This window comes from Uranotaenia lowii, chromosome 3 (assembly GCF_029784155.1).
Source record: "Uranotaenia lowii strain MFRU-FL chromosome 3, ASM2978415v1, whole genome shotgun sequence".
NCBI classification, from domain to species: Eukaryota; Metazoa; Arthropoda; class Insecta; order Diptera; family Culicidae; genus Uranotaenia; species Uranotaenia lowii.
The window spans coordinates 256,279,718-256,297,557 of record NC_073693.1 but is presented as its reverse complement, the minus strand read 5'-3'; the positions used below and the strand labels follow the sequence as shown (position 1 = coordinate 256,297,557).

Sequence of the window (17,840 nt, the reverse complement as noted above, 5' to 3'; positions counted from 1 at the left end):
CACTCATGTGCAAATTTTCAATACGATCCGACGAAAAGTAACGTCAATATCGCGAAAACAATATTTGTCTTCTATGGAAGACCCCCTTCAGAAGGGGTCATCCGAAAATCTAAAAACATTTTTCATCATTCCTGGTCCTAATGAGTATCCATGCCAAATTTCAGCAACCTAGCTCTAAAGATGGCTGAGCCTATAATGGACAAACAAACAAACAAACAAACAAACCCACAGAAATTGCTTTTTATATATATATAGATATATGATCAGGGTTGCCAGCGAACCGGGAAAATCGGGAAAACCGGGAATTTAAAATGAGACCGGGAAAACCGGGAAAAAACCGGGAATTTCAAATTAAAACCGGGAATTTTTTTTATGGATTATTAAATACTATGAAATCCTAAAATACATTCATTTCATCATGACTGAACTTTCTCTCAGAAAGTTTATAATCTATAGTCGTTTATTTCAGGATTGTTAACCATTTGGGAGGAGCATGAAAATGTCGGGATTTTATATTAATGAGTAAAATGCCGGGAAAAGTCGAAAATATTTGAAAAATCGAGATGTCTCGACCACAAACTTAGCTTTTTTCTTTGCTGATGATGATTATAAAAATGTTTTTAAATTAAATAAACGTTTTAATACGTTAAGTCTTGGTAGTTAACTTTTATAGCGTTAATTATTTAAAGAATTTTACCATTGTGCACTTTCTTTGCGAATATGCGAAAAAATAGAACTTAAAAAGCTGAATGAAGAAATATAAACATTCAATACAAAATTTAAAAAAATAAATTGTGATGTGAATTCATATGTTGAAATCAGACAGTCTTCAGTTGAATCCACATCTCAAAAACTAAGATTTAAGCTTATCATCTATCTTATAAATGAAATTATACACTAGTCCAGAATTAAAGAAGTTCGAATCAGCATTAGAAGCTTTTTTTTTTTTTCAGAAAATGACGTTATACTGAAACGAAACTTGGAAAAATTAGCACAAATCTATCAAACACATTTAAACTGGGGGAGTTATTTTTAAGAGTCCGACTAAAATATCGGATTATTTGATGAAAAAAAAAAATAAATTTTTATAAGAACGTTAAGGGGGGGGGTAGGGTCTAACACTTTCAAAAAATCGATTTTTTTATTTTTTTATTTTCTTATTGTAAAACATTTCAAGAATGTTGTGTCAAATTTTCAAGTCAATTGAAGCAAAACTGTAGAAATTATAGGCCTTTATCTCCTCCTATCTAATACTGCAAGAAAGCAAGAGCAGAAACTTCAAACGCGTTTTTCTCGAAAGCACATTTTTAAAGTCCGTGGACATCGTCATTTGAAAACTACTTATCCGATTCTTTTCAAATTTGGAGCATATTTTCTACATATAAAATACCAGACCCCAACGTTTTTCTTTTTTGTTTTTTTTACTTTGGGGAGATTTTACAGGTGAAAAATGACGGATTTTTTCGTGAAAAATCGTAGTTTTTACTTCAAACAGCCACAAAAATTTCATAAAAATTTTTTTAAGTTAAATAAAAACGTTGGGGTCCAGAAAAACATCTATTAAAAATATTTTGCTCGGATTTTTTGATTTCAGATGATTCTGTGCTGAGATACAGTGTCCACCGCAAATCCTGTTTTCTAAAAGGCATCCTCGAAAGTGCTCCGTCACCGGCTCATTTTTCAATATTTTTCTACGAAAAAAATACTAAATGTTCTTTTAACAATGCTTTGTATAATGCAAAAAATTTGAATACATTTGTTTGAACGATAGCTCTAAGAAAAAATCGTGAAAATGGTGTTTTTTTTATACCCGTTAGACCCTACCCCCCCCTTAAACGAGGGATATGAATTCAGTTATTTAACAACTGTGCAAATTTTGGTGGCTCTAGGACTTGAAATGCTCTGTAGCAAAAAAATCAATGTTTCTATGAACATTGTATGAAAAAGTGACTTTTTTGTTCAAGAATCCTACAGCCTCGCTGTTGCACTGAACTCACATTCTCAAAGCTGCTTCTTACTGATGAAGATTCAAAGAACAAGCTGAAAACCATGAACCTCAAAGATGCGTCTATTAAAACTTATGACTATTTCAATAATTTTAATTTTTGCTATTTAATAATTTAACTAGATTTTCTCACATCTTTTCAAATTGCACCCATGCACTGCATGTTGAGTTGGAGCCATTATACGTTGGAAATTAGCTGGCGTGTTTTTCCATATGCAGAAAGGGGGGGGGGGAGGGGGTTTCCATAACAAATCGACGTACAATATGACACAAATCGATTCTAGTGATTTTTATAAAATTCGATACCCATGAATATTTTTGAACAGCAAAATTGCTCATTGTTTCAAAAGACCCTCTTCACCGTCGAAAAGGAATGTGACACAAACTAATAAGTTGATCTATTTTTTTCAGTTTTACTGGCGATATTTAAAAAAAATTGAAAATTATTATTTCCAAAAAATATGAAAGAAAACCCACTCACATTGTGCTTTGGATTCTGCGTTGATTTGCAATGGAACCTCTCTTTGCCGTGGTGGGAAGGGTCTTTTTATACAATGCATGAAACTGTTGTTGATAAAATACAAGTGTACCAAATTTGATACAAATCACGTGGAAAATGATCACTATGTTCTATATCTTACGTCGATTTTATATGGGACCCCGCCCTTTTTTCGAGGAAGGAAGAATTTTTAACATCAGAAAAGGTTTCTGATCCCCGAAAAAAACGAAAACATCAATCGAAACAACCAATTGCAATGACACGAAAACACTTCTGCTTATGGGAGAACACGCCAGCTAGTTTCTAACGTATAATGGCTCCTACACGGAAAATAATAAAAAGGTGAAAATTACCCAGAAGCAGAGGAGATTTTTTTTCTCCATCTTTCTCGCTAAATTCTACCTTTTATTTATTTACTTGGCAAAAAAGGTACATTTTACTTTTTTTTAAATTCACCTCGCTAAATGGTAAATTTTACCTTTTTCGCCTTCACCTAGCAGAACAGTAAATAATACCGTTTTCCTATTCACTGAAATGCTACCTAGTTTGGTTGGTTTCTTCAATAAAAATAAAACTATAGGGACTTTTACCCAATGTTCGGAAAATCGCTCAAGAAAAGCGATTCAAGATTGAACTAAGTCCTCTCACACTTTTACATTCAACTTGCATAAACATATCTTCGGTGTTGGTCAAATGTACATATTTATTCGCGCATTTTGAAAGGAGGGAAACCATAAAATTTCATTCGGGAAAACCGGGAAAAAACCGGGAATTTGAAAATGGAAACTTGCTGGCCACCCTGTATGATTCAAAAGTGAAAGATATGAACATATTGATATGAGAGAATATTTATATTGTTAGGGCATAACAAGAATATCTTTTGAAAGAAAAACAGTTAAAAAAATTAATTTCAGGTTGTCTAAAGTTGGCCAACGTCTCCTAAAAAGCAAGTGCTATAGGGGAGATAAGGGCAAAATAAGCACCCGGGGCGAAGTAAGCACCTCTCTTTTCTACAGCAGTACGTATTTTCCCAAATAAATTTTCACTAGGGACATCTTGTACGGTCTTCTCAGATTTTCATCCTCAAAATGGTTTAGCATTATGACTTTAAGCCGTCAGAATGGATAACCAGAATTTTTAACCAGGAGCGGATATTCTAAATTCTAAAACGCCTTTAAAATGAAAATCTTTTGCTTAAAACAACAGTCAGTGAAAATGGAGACACTAACATTCAGAGATGCCATTCTCTACCGAGAAAAACGGAGAACGGAGAAAAAAACACCCCCGTGCGATAGTTGCAAATCACCCGGGTGAGATTTTTCGATCCTCTCCACACATTATTCGCACCCCGGTTTCGAAAGCCACACACACACCTAATTTCAATAGCTCCGGCGTGCGACGATTTGTCACTGTAGAGCACCCCGGTGAAAACACAGAACCGACTAGTTGAAGCCACCAAAAAGCAAAGACAAAAACAAACACGACGGTGTGCATAATAATAGCATCAACAAACGATGAATGTTTCGGGCGAGTGGTTCAGCTTCGTATGTGTTGGTAAACGCAACAAGCCAAGCCAGCTGCCGTCGCTGTCGCTCTCCGTGGTGAAAACATTTTTTCACTGTAGTGTGTGTTAGCTCTGTCGTGTTGATTTACAGATTCTCTACAGAGGTTCGGCTAAAAATCTCTGCGGTGCGTTTCAGAGAATCTCTACCGAGAATCGAAAACCGAGCACAACGGTGATTCTCGCTAGAGAAATTGCAAGCCTGCTAACATTTATTTACCTATACTGCACGAAAGGAAAATGCCTACAGTTGCGCTAAAAAAAGAATGAAATCACATGAAGCTGCTTGCTTCCAAGCTGCCATTTTGAAGTTCCTATCAATTTACAAGATTCTTTCGATAAGATTCATAAATAATCATTGCCTTGATCTTGGGAAACGTAAATGGTTTCGCTCAAGATTAGATTTCGACTAGTTCCGCTCAAGATCATTTACCTGTTTAAAAATTAAGTCGAAATGTTTTGCCAGATTACCAGTAGCTGATTCCAAATGAAAAAAGTCCCAAAAAGAGCTTTTTTAGATTTATCGAATTTACTGAAAGCTGTCAGATTTCAAACAGTTTGGTCCACGTTTTCAGCAGATTGGTGTACAAATCTCGCACCCCTCACGTAGCCGCGGGAGTAACAAATCCTTTAGCTTTCTTTTTTCCGCTCACCAAATCTGCCACTCAGCAGCAGGGGGAACTGCCGTGTCGCCGCGTTGTTTGTTGATTGATTGTGCTGATGCTGATAACGTAATGAATGTTTTATTATAGTAGGTATTGCTGGAATCTTTTTTGATATTTTATTTTATACAGTAGTTTTTTGATTTTTTCAATACTCGCCTAATTCAGGCTCGATTTTTATCACGGTTTTTGTTTCGATTTTATCACGCTTTTTTAGAAATCATTCAGAAACCATTTCCATGACCTTAATTTTCTTTGTTCATATTTTGTATGGTTTATGTTATGGTATATGGGTAGGTATTCAATGATATGAAAATGCCATTGAACTACTTATTTTTGCTGTATAGTGTTTAAAATCATCATTTGGATTTTAAAAACATGTGTAATAATCGACATAAGTATTTTAACAATGTCAGTGTTGTTATTTCTGCTTGGTAAAAAAGTAAACTTTTTTGTTTATGCGAATCATATAAAGATGTGGGTGAATTTAAGTGCTTTTGAAAAGAGATGTGTCTCTGATTTCTTTATTAATTTGTTTATTTGAAAGGGTGGAGTGCGCAAACCTGATTGGACAGTCTGAATGGATAATTTTACATGATCAAAATGAAATTTTGTTAGCTTTGTCTTGAAATATGTAAAAAGGACAAAGATTTCTGTTTTTCTACATATGAAAAACAAAAGATTATCTGTCCATAAAGCAAACTTCGAGAAACACACTTTTAAAGTCTGAGTTGAGCAAATTTCAAAATATTTTTCGGAAAGGTGATTTTGATGCAGTTTTCTATGAATTCTTTTTCAAAATCGACAAAAGAGATAACAACGACTGTTAAATTTCCATACAGGTAAGGTACACCGGGGTAAGTGTGGACGATGGCTATTAAAACAATACTGTGCACTATCTTCTCAAACTTTTAATGCAAAATGTTCAATAAACTTGTAATCTATCCAATAACTGTGAAAAAGATACGATTCAGACAATAACGGATGTTTACAGCGACTTTTTGAAAATTTTCTATTTTCAACTACGATGTCGAGTAGATGTGCATCTTTTTCAATTGCAAATTTCTCGTAAACTAGCTGGCTCTCGATGAAAATCTTTACATTAAAACAATCCTTACATTCCAAACAACCAGTTAGGAAAAGAAACGGCGGTTAAAAATGATGAAAATAGAGTTTATTTACAAAAAACTAAAATTTTGTCTCCAACCCCTGCCTGGGGTAAGTGTGAACGGCTCTAAAAAGACTTGATGTTTACACATTTTTTCAATTTTCTGTCCTTCATCCTTCATGAATTGTATTATTTAGCTATATTTAGCATTCGGATCATGAAAAGTTTGGTAAAGTACTTGTTTCTTCTGTGTTTTTGATAAAATCGGATCTCGGATGTTGCAACATAAATTACACACAATGATTATTGAAAGATGCCTTACTAATAGTATCATAAACTTTTTTTTTAAATTTTGCACGGTTCTAGCAATAAAATAAAGTATTCAACCAAGAAAACACATTTTTTTTTAAATTTCCTTAGAAATCGAAGGGAAAATCTACCGTCACCAGCAGACGGTGTCTAGCAGACACCAGCAGTCCATTACAATTTACGTGATAACTTTTCTCGCTTTGCTTCTATCGAGCTCATCTCTTCAGCGTTTGTAAACAACATGTTCTGCATCACCCCGAATGTAATTTTATGAAAATTGCTCCACTGCTGATTTTTTAAAGTTGAACTATACGAGAAACCGTCCACACTTACCCCGGTGTACCTTATACCAAATAATTCACTTCAATTAGATGGAAACTGTCAACTTGATATTCTACATGGTTTTATTTCCAGAAAAAAAATCTTAAAATTGTTATAGAGAAGAATAATTTGTGGGAGCGATGGAAGGAGACACGTATCAACGTGAAATCGTCTTCAGCGAATTTTACTATTTGGCTCGAAGAAACTCTCTTGTCAACTGGCAGCGCAAATGGGACGAGGATGAGCAGGGTCGGTGGTTCCACTCGATTATCCCAAAGGTGAGCCTTAAACCATGGTTTAATAGATTGAACTTGAGTCGGGATTTTATTCGTATATTTTCCCGTCTCATGTCCAATCATTGTTCCTTAGACGCGGTACTCTATCGTTTTGATATTGCTGGCAGCAATCTATGTGGTTGTGGCCAAGGTTACCATGACATCGAGCATATTGTTTGGTCGTGCGAGGTCCATCATGTCGCCAGAACGAATTTTATAGACTCCCTTAGGGCCCGAGGAAAACCACCCTATGTTCCAGTGAGAGATGTGCTGGCTGTGATAGACTTGGACTACATGTTCGAAATATATCTTTTCCTAAAAGCTATTGATCTTCGTCTATAATTCTTTTTATTTTCACATTTCCCTATCTATCTTCTATCTTTTCTTCAAAAAGTGAACTAGATATAAGCACACAATTGTAATCAAACAAAACGAGTTTGGCTCCTTAAAGCCTAAAGGTATGAGCCGTTTCAAATAAAGAAATTAAAAAAAAAAGAATAATTTGAACTGAAATCGATCCTTTGTATTAAGTGAACTTTGATAATTAGATCTTATGATCAAAATTTATTGATACAAAACGTTTCCACTACTGAAAACATTATAAATTATTTAATAAATACAACAAAAATACTTTTTCCCACTTTAATTTTCAGTTTCACCAAATTCACGGTTTCGCCATATTCACGGTTAATTTTGTTTGACCGTGATAAATTCGAAAAACCACTGTACTTAAATTCAGAATCAAATGTCTAAGGACTTCACAGATAGAACAATTCAAACCACATTTAGATGCTTTACACCTAACTTTATTACACATGCGTAATATATAAGCAGTTCAGAAAAAGTCGGCAGCTTTTGGACGTTTGCCAGCAGAAGGAATATCCAGTAAGTTATCAGTTAATGTAACAGGAGAACTAGCAATATCACTTCCGCTTGATTTACTGCTTGTACCTGGCTGCACCAAAGGCGTTTTCCGTCGAATCATACTCGAAGGTGACGGTGTAGGTCTGGATCGGCTAGCAATCGGTTGTCTTGGCGTTTTAACACTTGGTGATGCACCTACCCTGGGTGTCCTAAGAGGACTGGGAGTGTGGTTGAAACCAAGTTTAGTAGACGCTAGTCTTCTAGCTGCCGGAGACATACTGGCCAACCGATCGTAAGTATTTCGAATCATTGGGGATGCTATATTGCGACGTGCTGCTTCAATGGCTTTTGCCTTTTTTGATCGGGACTGTTCCGCTGCCTTTTCGGCTAACTGTAGGGCAAGTGTTTCCCTTTTGGAGGTTTCTGCAATTCGAAAAGACGGCCCAGCTGCAGCAGGTTGCAATGGAGTGTCTCCAGCGTCTAATCTGAATGGGGTCCCTTCAATTTCACCCCACGTAAAAAGGGGACTATCGGTGACACCAGGACAAGGTGAAGGACTTTTAACAAAATTGAACCCTCTAACGGCCGGAGTTAGAGATGCTTCGATCAGCTTCCCATCAACGCCTATTTTTTCCGGTAAACATTTGGCATTAGTTTTGGCAGCATCAGTGATTGTCTGCTTGCTCTCCTGGTCATTGAAAGGATTTTCCTTGAGTCTTGTGTTGCCATGTTCAATTTCTTGTTTTTTGTTTGCCATCTCGATTTCCTCTTCCCGACTCAATTGGACACCATCCGGGATGTACATAATGTAGTTTTTGTTCTTGTAAGCCCACATGTTCAATTCCTTCGGTTTTTCATTCTTGCCAAACTGACTTTCTATACTAGGTAGCGCAAGGCATTTCTCCATTCCTTCTTTGCTTATGCTCTCGGCCTCGTAAAGAACAGAGAATTTTTGCCTCAGCTTTTTATCTGCCGCTTCCATAATCTCCTGGAAACTATCGTTATCCTCGCTTGTGTACCGTTGTAAGAAACTATCCAACGAATGTTTATCTCCAATGGACTTGGTACTCCTGGTCGAGCTAGTACTGGCCGTTGATCGTACCGATTGTGGTTCATCTGGAGCTAGCGAAGCACTCGGCAAAGGAGTTTCAAAGGTGGTTGGACTCGCTGAAATTAAAAAAAAATAGCACTGCAGTAATATTTTACAATTCAAAAGTTAGTCGATCATTGAAAAGATTCAAGAGGAACTTACGTTCTCGTATCAGTGGAGATTTTGAGTTATACTTGGAGAAAATATGTCTCAATTTAATGATATCGTTACTGGCTAGGGCATCTAGATATTCGTTCTGAGCTTTCAGTTTCTGCAAATCTGGAAAGAAGTCCCTCTGGATAATTTTCGCCATTTCCTAAAACAAAATGATAATTAGTAAGCGACTGGTTGATGTCAATAATAAAACGTTTTCAACACACCTCCAGATAAATTTCCTCGTTCAAAATAACTTTCTTCTCCCGTTTGGTTTTAGGCACTGCTGGTTTCTTGAACACCACAACCGCTTTGTCCAGCTGCTTCATGGCCTGGAGCGCTTTCTCGCCGGGCTTGGACATAGTTGGAATCCAGGAGTTATCAGGATATATAAATAATACTAATTGAAAGCAGATCTAGCAAAAAAATCACAACTTTTGTTTTAGTTAAGGATTTGACAGCGCAAGCTTGTCAACAAAACAAAGTCAGATGTTTGATGACGTAATACATTTCGGGTTCCATAAGCTACGTGTAAAATGAGACTCAAAGTAGAATATTATTTCTTGTATTTCTAATAAAAAAAATTGAATCAAGGCCATATAACAAATTCTATTCTAAATATTCTTTCAAATATTCTTTCAAAGTCTTTTTTTAATTTATCTCCCTTACGTTTGTTTAAACATACACATACTGATTTTTATGTAACGTAATGTATGGAGACTTCATAATGAAGAATATTCTAGTACGTTAGACTAGCCGTATACTGTGCTGCCACCTTGTGTTCACTAGGCGTACCCTCCGTCGTACTTGAATGCAATGTTTGTAGAAAATGTTGCATACAAGACAAACGTACTTAAGTTCGAAAAATTGAAAAAAAAAATGTGCTCATACATGTTCTCACTTTTTGCCTCTTTTTATTAAAATATTTCTATTTTTGTAAATGAGAAATATCACCAAGTCCTAGGCTTTTTATAGCCCAAAACCTCTTTAGTGAGAATGTAAAACCTCTTTATGCGAACGTCTCCTCTTTATGCGAACGAATCCTTAAATCCTGTTTCGCACTGAGTTTTTTGTACCAAAATGGCAATGTGTTTACAGTATTTTTAGTTGATTTTTTTTCATACACAAACAAAATAATCATTCTTAGTTAAGGGCTGAATAAAATCTGATTTTTTTCTTCTAAATCATAGAAAACATTTGAACAGGTTTTGTGTAGAAATGGAGGTGTAAATTTGATTTGAATTATAGTTTCAAATTTTTAAAGGATATAAAGAATTTGAAACTTAATTTCAGAAAGTACTTTTCAACAATGAATTCCTCATTTAGATTCTACGTATAAGAAATTTCGTTAAAGCGTTTTCTCATGGAATTATAAGATAAAATTTGATATTAAAGAAAAAGAAAGACAATTTAAATTTGTTAACAACATTGAAATGTTTTGTATGCATAAGGTTAGATGTTACATTAAAATGCATATTAAATTTTTTAATTAAAGTTTCAACTAAAATTTTTGATTTCTAGTTTTGTGGTATGAAATTTTACTTGCTTTCTAAATTAGGTTGTCTCCTGGCTACTTTATTAATAATGATTTTTCGTCCTTTGTATTTAGAATGTTTTACGTCTTAGAACTTTTTCCTGCATTTTATTTTATTGTAGATATGCTTTATTTGTCGTCAAAAAAAAAAAAAAAAAAAAACAAAATGATATCGAGGAGCAACCGATACGTTTTCACCCTTGAAAATTGATTATATGTTTTAAATTATTTTTGTAAACTACGAATTAAGATCATAAATTTTTCATTCATATGAATCAGTTTGCCTTATTTTGTTTGAATTTTACCTTATAAATTTTTTTTATATTGAAATTTATTTTTTCACCATCTACATTTCATGTCTCTGTCCTAAATTTAGTAAAAACATTCTAAAAATTTTCAAATGCTAAGCTGTAACCGTCTGTTACATATTTTTGTGTGGCTCCGCCACAAAATCCAGTAATCCCTGTCCTTTACGGAAAAACAACAAATTTCACCCAAAAGAACGGCTAACTTCACCCATCCCAACTGTCATTCCGCACAGGCACTCTCTTTCTCTGAGTGATCCATAGGCGTCGTGCTCAACCAGGGTCGTCGCGGGGAAGTGTGGGCACCCAGAGAACGACGCACCATGTAATTTTGCAGGATGTATGGGCGTCGGCCGAAATTGTAGGTCTCGCGAATTTTGGCACCACTGAGCATGTTCTTTCTGTCTGTGATCTCGTTAAAGAAAAGTAGTGCGCGTCTTGTGTCGTTACAGTAAAAATTTATTAAATTGTATGGTGTAAATTGATTAACCTATTTCTACTTATTCTAGAGTACAAAAACAAAAACACATTAAAAGTACAATGATTAGTACAGTGTAAATTAAAATGCGGAAAAATAGTACGGTTAGTAAAATAAGAACGAAACATTGAAGTCGAAAAGCACATGTTAAAAGTTTTATGTAAATATGTTATAGCCAAAAAAATCGTTAAAAGAACAACACATTGTGAACGTTAAGCAGAACAAAACACATTTAAAAGAAAAGGTAAATGTTTGTGTGTAAAACAAAACAATTTGTGAACCACGTGGACGATGTTATTTAGTCGCTAGTATTATAACCTTACTTGGCAGGTCCAAGAGGGCCTTTTCTTGTTCGCATGCTTTTTCTCCAGTAACATCGTCCAGCTAGAACGCACAGCGGCACTAGAAACCCAAATCCAGAAGCAGACAGAAGAGACCACAACCCTAACCTTGCTCGCCACTTCAAGGTTGTCGACGAAGCCCTCCCGGTGCTTGGTAAAAGCTGAGATCATCAACAACAAGTTCCAGGCTCTTCCGGGACGCCGGAAAGAGGCCTGCTGAAGCTATCTTCGTCGTTGAAAACAACCCTATCAACTTTCGATGGAATTCCGTCGACTCAACCTAGTTCTGGCTTACAAACATCGTTCAACGGTTCCGCTGCATGCTGCAGCTAAGTACGAAGAAGAAAACCGCAAGTATGCTAAAATGAAAATGTGACGTCACCTTCCCAAAAATTGTTTAAAATAAACCCCAACGTTATGTTTGTATACAAATTCAGGCTTTAGTAATTTGCAAGAGATAATTGGTTGATTTACACCTTTCTTAAATTCATATTCGTTTTTCCAATCATTTGCTTAAAAGTTCACTTTCATGAGATTACATGCTTTGCCCGCCTCGATTTAATGTTCATTAATAGTGTGGACTGGTTGCTAGCATGCGAAGTAATCACCCGTGTACGCCCCTGGTCGACTCGATTCTAACTGGATCACTCTGCTGCGAGTTCCGCGGAAAGGAAGTGTCGCGTTGCATCATCAAAACGACCCTGAGTTCCCATTTGTTTACCTTTCCCAAATCCCCACCCACTGAGCTAACTCCGTGTTACAATTGGCGCCCGCAAAAAAATTTAGCAACGGTACATTTCCCCAAAATCCCGGAGGGAGGAATAGTAACAGTTCCTGTTAGGCTATTGAATCGTTCTTCTAACGATCGTGAATCTGATAACAGAGAGTTTTGAGTTGGTATTTTGTGAAAAGACTTATATCACGTCATACAAATATGTTGGAACATCGAAATCTTTGCATTATTGGATCTTCGAATTACTTCGAAGGTCGGCTCTTTGCCACTGATGAAAATATCATCTATCAGTTTATTAAAATAGATTATTTATAGCGATGTGCAAATAACAGTTTCCCTATTATTATTTTTTGAAAATCTTAATTACCCTATTAATATTCTTTTTTGTTTTCAGAATTGAAATTGGATTTGAATCGAACTGGAAATGAACACAGAATGTGAATCAAAAAGTGAAAAATACTATACGGACGAAAAAGATTTTCTTGTACAAATTTCTAACAAGTTCAAACGATTTTAGTGGCATGCTTAGCATGCAAAGTGTGATGAAAAATATCCGCAAAGGAAATTCGAAGATGATTTTAAGATCGCCAAAAAAATGGCCAAAATAACTAGAAACTATTATAATTTGTTCATTACTATTATTTATTACTAGATACGGTTATTTAAATTTGTAAATATTTAGAATATGATTTTGTAAAGATGGTAAAACTTGAATTGTTCTTTATCAATTGCACTGACCAATTAGAAGTCACGTTTGCACAAAACTTTTGTAGCTTGATAAAATTTTCTTTACATAAACCACCTCCAGGAAGAAACAAAACTTCTGGTCTTAGATGTTTTTTCATTGTTTTGATTTTCTAAATAGAAAAATTTGTTGGTGTCAAAATGAATAACTGAGTTTTGAAAAGTCAATAAAAATTATTTTGATTGTGTTTTCGGAAGTTTCAAATAGTTCTAGATTGATTTGAGATTCACCCTCAATCTAACCTACGCCTAAGTTACAATTGTCTAATCTGGCGAAAAATGAATGAGAAAGTCATAGTAAATTATTCTATCAAGAACTCCCTGAAACCTAATTAATGTTATTACAAAAGGGAATCTCATAAACATAATTGAAAATGCCTCAAACAGCTTTACGCGTAGAATTATCGAATTTATTCATCAGTCGATCGTCGAATGTAACTAGAATCATTGAAAAGGGAATTTTGGATAAAAAGGAAAATTTTATATGCAATTTATTTATTTGGAATTGAAAAAAGTAAAATATGAAACACTTTTGGTTTAAAACTGTTGCGATTCCTGATTTCAGAACGGAATATCCGCCATCGTTTTTCCTTCAACGGATCCTTATTAGTATGGCACTAGAGCTTGTCCGGGAAGTCAACTGGGTTCTTCACCGTGACCGAATTAATGCTCAGCTACTGGAAAAAAGAAAGTATTAGAAAGTATCTACTCACTAATTGTGATGATACATAAAACCTACCTGAAACCGATTGTTGTCTGTTTTCTTCCGTCCCTGGAACCGCGGTCCTTGTGATGCGAATATTGGAAAAAGACACAGAAAAAAAAATTATAAACGAAGATTGCTCAACTTTTGTTATCCTATATTCGGATATGTTGAAGCAAATCAAGCTGAAAGGATCAAACACTTCTCTTACAATCGGGTTCTTCCGGACTTATCCCTCTCCGCAATTTAAGCTGGAAAATAGAAAAGAGATAGAAAAACTGATTAATTAACTAAAATTAGCAAACAATCAACTTTTAGAGGGTACTTACCGTGAAATTTGAACCGAATAGATTCCCGAAGAATGATCGGATACCAGCTCCAATGTTTACATTGAATTTTTTCATTCCCCCTTTCGTTGTTGACGTTTGTCAAGAGTGACCGTCAACGAAACACTCAGTAACTTGACGTTGTCGTGAGTGACCGTCAGTAAAATTGCTACACTGAAACAAACGATACTGTTCCAATCAAGTGATGATTGAGATATAGGTACTTCGTTTAAAATGACCCCATAGTAAAGAAATATTCTTTTGATTAGATCAAAATAAATTATTTCAATTGGACTGTTGCATTCATCTCTCTCATAACAAAATGAATGAAAGTTCATTCATTTTGAGAAGGGACGATGGGGTAATGTAACCGTCTGTTACATATTTTTGTGTGGCTCCGCCACAAAATCCAGTAATCCCTGTCCTTTACGGAAAAACAACAAATTTCACCCAAAAGAACGGCTAACTTCACCCATCCCAACTGTCATTCCGCACAGGCACTCTCTTTCTCTGAGTGATCCATAGGCGTCGTGCTCAACCAGGGTCGTCGCGGGGAAGTGTGGGCACCCAGAGAACGACGCACCATGTAATTTTGCAGGATGTATGGGCGTCGGCCGAAATTGTAGGTCTCGCGAATTTTGGCACCACTGAGCATGTTCTTTCTGTCTGTGATCTCGTTAAAGAAAAGTAGTGCGCGTCTTGTGTCGTTACAGTAAAAATTTATTAAATTGTATGGTGTAAATTGATTAACCTATTTCTACTTATTCTAGAGTACAAAAACAAAAACACATTAAAAGTACAATGATTAGTACAGTGTAAATTAAAATGCGGAAAAATAGTACGGTTAGTAAAATAAGAACGAAACATTGAAGTCGAAAAGCACATGTTAAAAGTTTTATGTAAATATGTTATAGCCAAAAAAATCGTTAAAAGAACAACACATTGTGAACGTTAAGCAGAACAAAACACATTTAAAAGAAAAGGTAAATGTTTGTGTGTAAAACAAAACAATTTGTGAACCACGTGGACGATGTTATTTAGTCGCTAGTATTATAACCTTACTTGGCAGGTCCAAGAGGGCCTTTTCTTGTTCGCATGCTTTTTCTCCAGTAACATCGTCCAGCTAGAACGCACAGCGGCACTAGAAACCCAAATCCAGAAGCAGACAGAAGAGACCACAACCCTAACCTTGCTCGCCACTTCAAGGTTGTCGACGAAGCCCTCCCGGTGCTTGGTAAAAGCTGAGATCATCAACAACAAGTTCCAGGCTCTTCCGGGACGCCGGAAAGAGGCCTGCTGAAGCTATCTTCGTCGTTGAAAACAACCCTATCAACTTTCGATGGAATTCCGTCGACTCAACCTAGTTCTGGCTTACAAACATCGTTCAACGGTTCCGCTGCATGCTGCAGCTAAGTACGAAGAAGAAAACCGCAAGTATGCTAAAATGAAAATGTGACGTCACCTTCCCAAAAATTGTTTAAAATAAACCCCAACGTTATGTTTGTATACAAATTCAGGCTTTAGTAATTTGCAAGAGATAATTGGTTGATTTACACCTTTCTTAAATTCATATTCGTTTTTCCAATCATTTGCTTAAAAGTTCACTTTCATGAGATTACATGCTTTGCCCGCCTCGATTTAATGTTCATTAATAGTGTGGACTGGTTGCTAGCATGCGAAGTAATCACCCGTGTACGCCCCTGGTCGACTCGATTCTAACTGGATCACTCTGCTGCGAGTTCCGCGGAAAGGAAGTGTCGCGTTGCATCATCAAAACGACCCTGAGTTCCCATTTGTTTACCTTTCCCAAATCCCCACCCACTGAGCTAACTCCGTGTTACAAAGCTACAATTGTATAAAGAATCTTTAAGTAACAAAATAGGAACCTTACTTTGATTGGTGGTTTAATTCTTGGATTTTGCTTGAAAACCTGGAAAATTTAGCTTAATTGAGGCTCTCAGAATCGAAGGGAGATAAGTGTTAAAATCTTTGATTTTGAGATTAGTTTTCCAATCGAATCTTCTCATCTTGATCTATCTTTGGTGCAAAACAAAGTTTCGATTGAATTAAAATTGCTCGAATTCAATAAATTTACCAAAAATCAAAATTTGGGCACTCTTCTCCCTCTGATTCTGAGCGCATTATTTGATAAGAAGTAAGAAACCCTTCGTTTTCTTTTGAAAAAACATATTCTATGTCAAAATCAAATCTATCAAACACTTGAGCTTATTCATAGAATATCCATCAATGAAAATAAAAAAAGTTTTCAAAATACTCGATTTACAAACTTGATTTACAATCAAGATTTAAGTTTGAAATTTCGCTCTTGAAAAAATCTGCAATATTAATATTGTTATACAATACAATAAAAAATATGGAAATTGCAATTAATTACACGATTTTCAAAAAAAAATATTTTTCATTCGAAAAAATCCTTTGAATGATTTTTTTTAATCCGTGATATTTTATAAAGCCTCCAAAGCTGTTCGGGTCAATATGTCCCGAAGCGCTCATTTCAAAAAACTTTATCATCATTCCAATATACTGAAGAACTGGGAATTTTTACAGACCAAGTATGTTCTATGAAAATAATGATCAAATTAACGACAAAAAAATTGAAATTTGAGTTTTGAAAATCGGTTCATTGGGAAATGAAATACAGCTAAGCAAAACCAAAATTGGATTTCTTTTTTTTAAGTAAGATTTTTTTTTCTACCGGATCTGAGATAGCGGTCAAAACTTTCATTGGACTCCACCATGGCCCTTATTCTGCGCCTCGAGTGACGTGACGATAGTCGAGTCACCCAAGTCACTCTATTCCCGTAGTCGGTTTAGGTGAGGATTGTCACTTCGGATGAACTTTGTGAGTTCTTACCCTATTCTCGTAGTCACCGTGGGTGAGAATCGTCGCATTCGGGTGACGATTTTAGGTGACAATTGTCGGTACCTTTTCAGGTGGTGACAAGATAGAAATTCAATGAAAATTTTTCATAAAGCAAACTTAGTTAGGCTCTAAATAGTTCACCACAGACAACAATGGCAATTTTTAGAAAACCCAGATAAACTTATTTACCTTTTTAAAGAAAATCAATTTTTTTCACCCCGTGAAAAAAAAAATTGTAATGAAAAAGATGATTTGTAAAAAGATGATTGTAATGAAGATGATTTAAAGAGCTGATTTTCAAATCCAAATCTAAAGTTTGTTTCTGCATGTATAAAGTTATTTATTTTAGAAATCAAAATCCAAATTTAAATTTTACAATAATAGCACAATATTGGTATGAAGGTGTTGATGATAATATTATAATCCTTTCAACGAGTGATCATCTCCAGTTTTGCCCATCTCCAGTTGGATCCATAGAAGCCTGGAACTGAGGCTTTCTGACGAACATGTTTCCTGGATCGCATCCGCATCTGATAGCCGATAGGTTGTCCGGTTGCTTCCAATTTTCGGCGGCATTCCATTATGCTAACAAAACCTGCCACCTTCAATTCACCCCTACGAAAAGTGCAAAAAAATATATCCGGATTAGCTCGGATCATTTCTGTTTTTTTTAAACTTACTTGTTGTTAAATCCTTTCTTATCCAGGGACAATACAATACCGGTTTGTCGGGACAGCAGCCGACGACTCCTGCATTTGTTTTGCATATTTTCCTCTGGGTATCATCGTATCAGCCAACTACATGGTTATGTTTTCACACCATCCGCTGCACTTATGAACTTCTTATCTAGCTTGAATGCCTTGCTTAGATCGTGCAATTCGACGGTAGCCTTTTCCGAACCGAAAATCTTACTAGTTGAATTAAAAACTAATTTGAAAGCGCTTA

At 35.6% G+C, this 17,840-nt stretch overlaps 1 protein-coding gene and 2 long non-coding RNA genes across 5 annotated transcripts; 2 read left to right on the top strand and 1 right to left on the bottom strand.

Moving 5' to 3' along the window:
- Positions 1 to 6,983: 6,983 nt before the first annotated feature.
- LOC129754684 (splicing factor ESS-2 homolog) lies at positions 6,984 to 9,326 on the bottom strand. Its single transcript, XM_055750882.1, has 3 exons — positions 9,075 to 9,326; positions 8,857 to 9,010; positions 6,984 to 8,771 (listed from the first exon to the last, which is right to left on the bottom strand). Exons 1-3 carry the CDS (start codon positions 9,207 to 9,209, stop codon positions 7,576 to 7,578), a joined length of 1,485 nt encoding a protein of 494 aa, XP_055606857.1. The 5' UTR covers positions 9,210 to 9,326; the 3' UTR covers positions 6,984 to 7,575.
- A 1,770-nt stretch (positions 9,327 to 11,096) lies between these two features.
- Positions 11,097 to 12,444, top strand: LOC129756877 (uncharacterized). 2 transcript variants are annotated; one of them, XR_008739551.1, is made up of 4 exons: positions 11,097 to 11,137; positions 11,196 to 11,268; positions 11,340 to 11,408; positions 11,495 to 12,444. It is a non-coding gene; the product is annotated as an uncharacterized LOC129756877 (long non-coding RNA). The 2 variants fall into 2 exon arrangements; XR_008739550.1 differs by having other exon boundaries at positions 11,099 to 11,137; positions 11,196 to 11,408.
- A 2,238-nt stretch (positions 12,445 to 14,682) lies between these two features.
- On the top strand, positions 14,683 to 15,759 carry LOC129756878 (uncharacterized). 2 transcript variants are annotated; one of them, XR_008739553.1, is made up of 4 exons: positions 14,683 to 14,723; positions 14,782 to 14,854; positions 14,926 to 14,994; positions 15,081 to 15,759. It is a non-coding gene; the product is annotated as an uncharacterized LOC129756878 (long non-coding RNA). The 2 variants fall into 2 exon arrangements; XR_008739552.1 differs by having other exon boundaries at positions 14,685 to 14,723; positions 14,782 to 14,994.
- Positions 15,760 to 17,840: the final 2,081 nt, after the last annotated feature.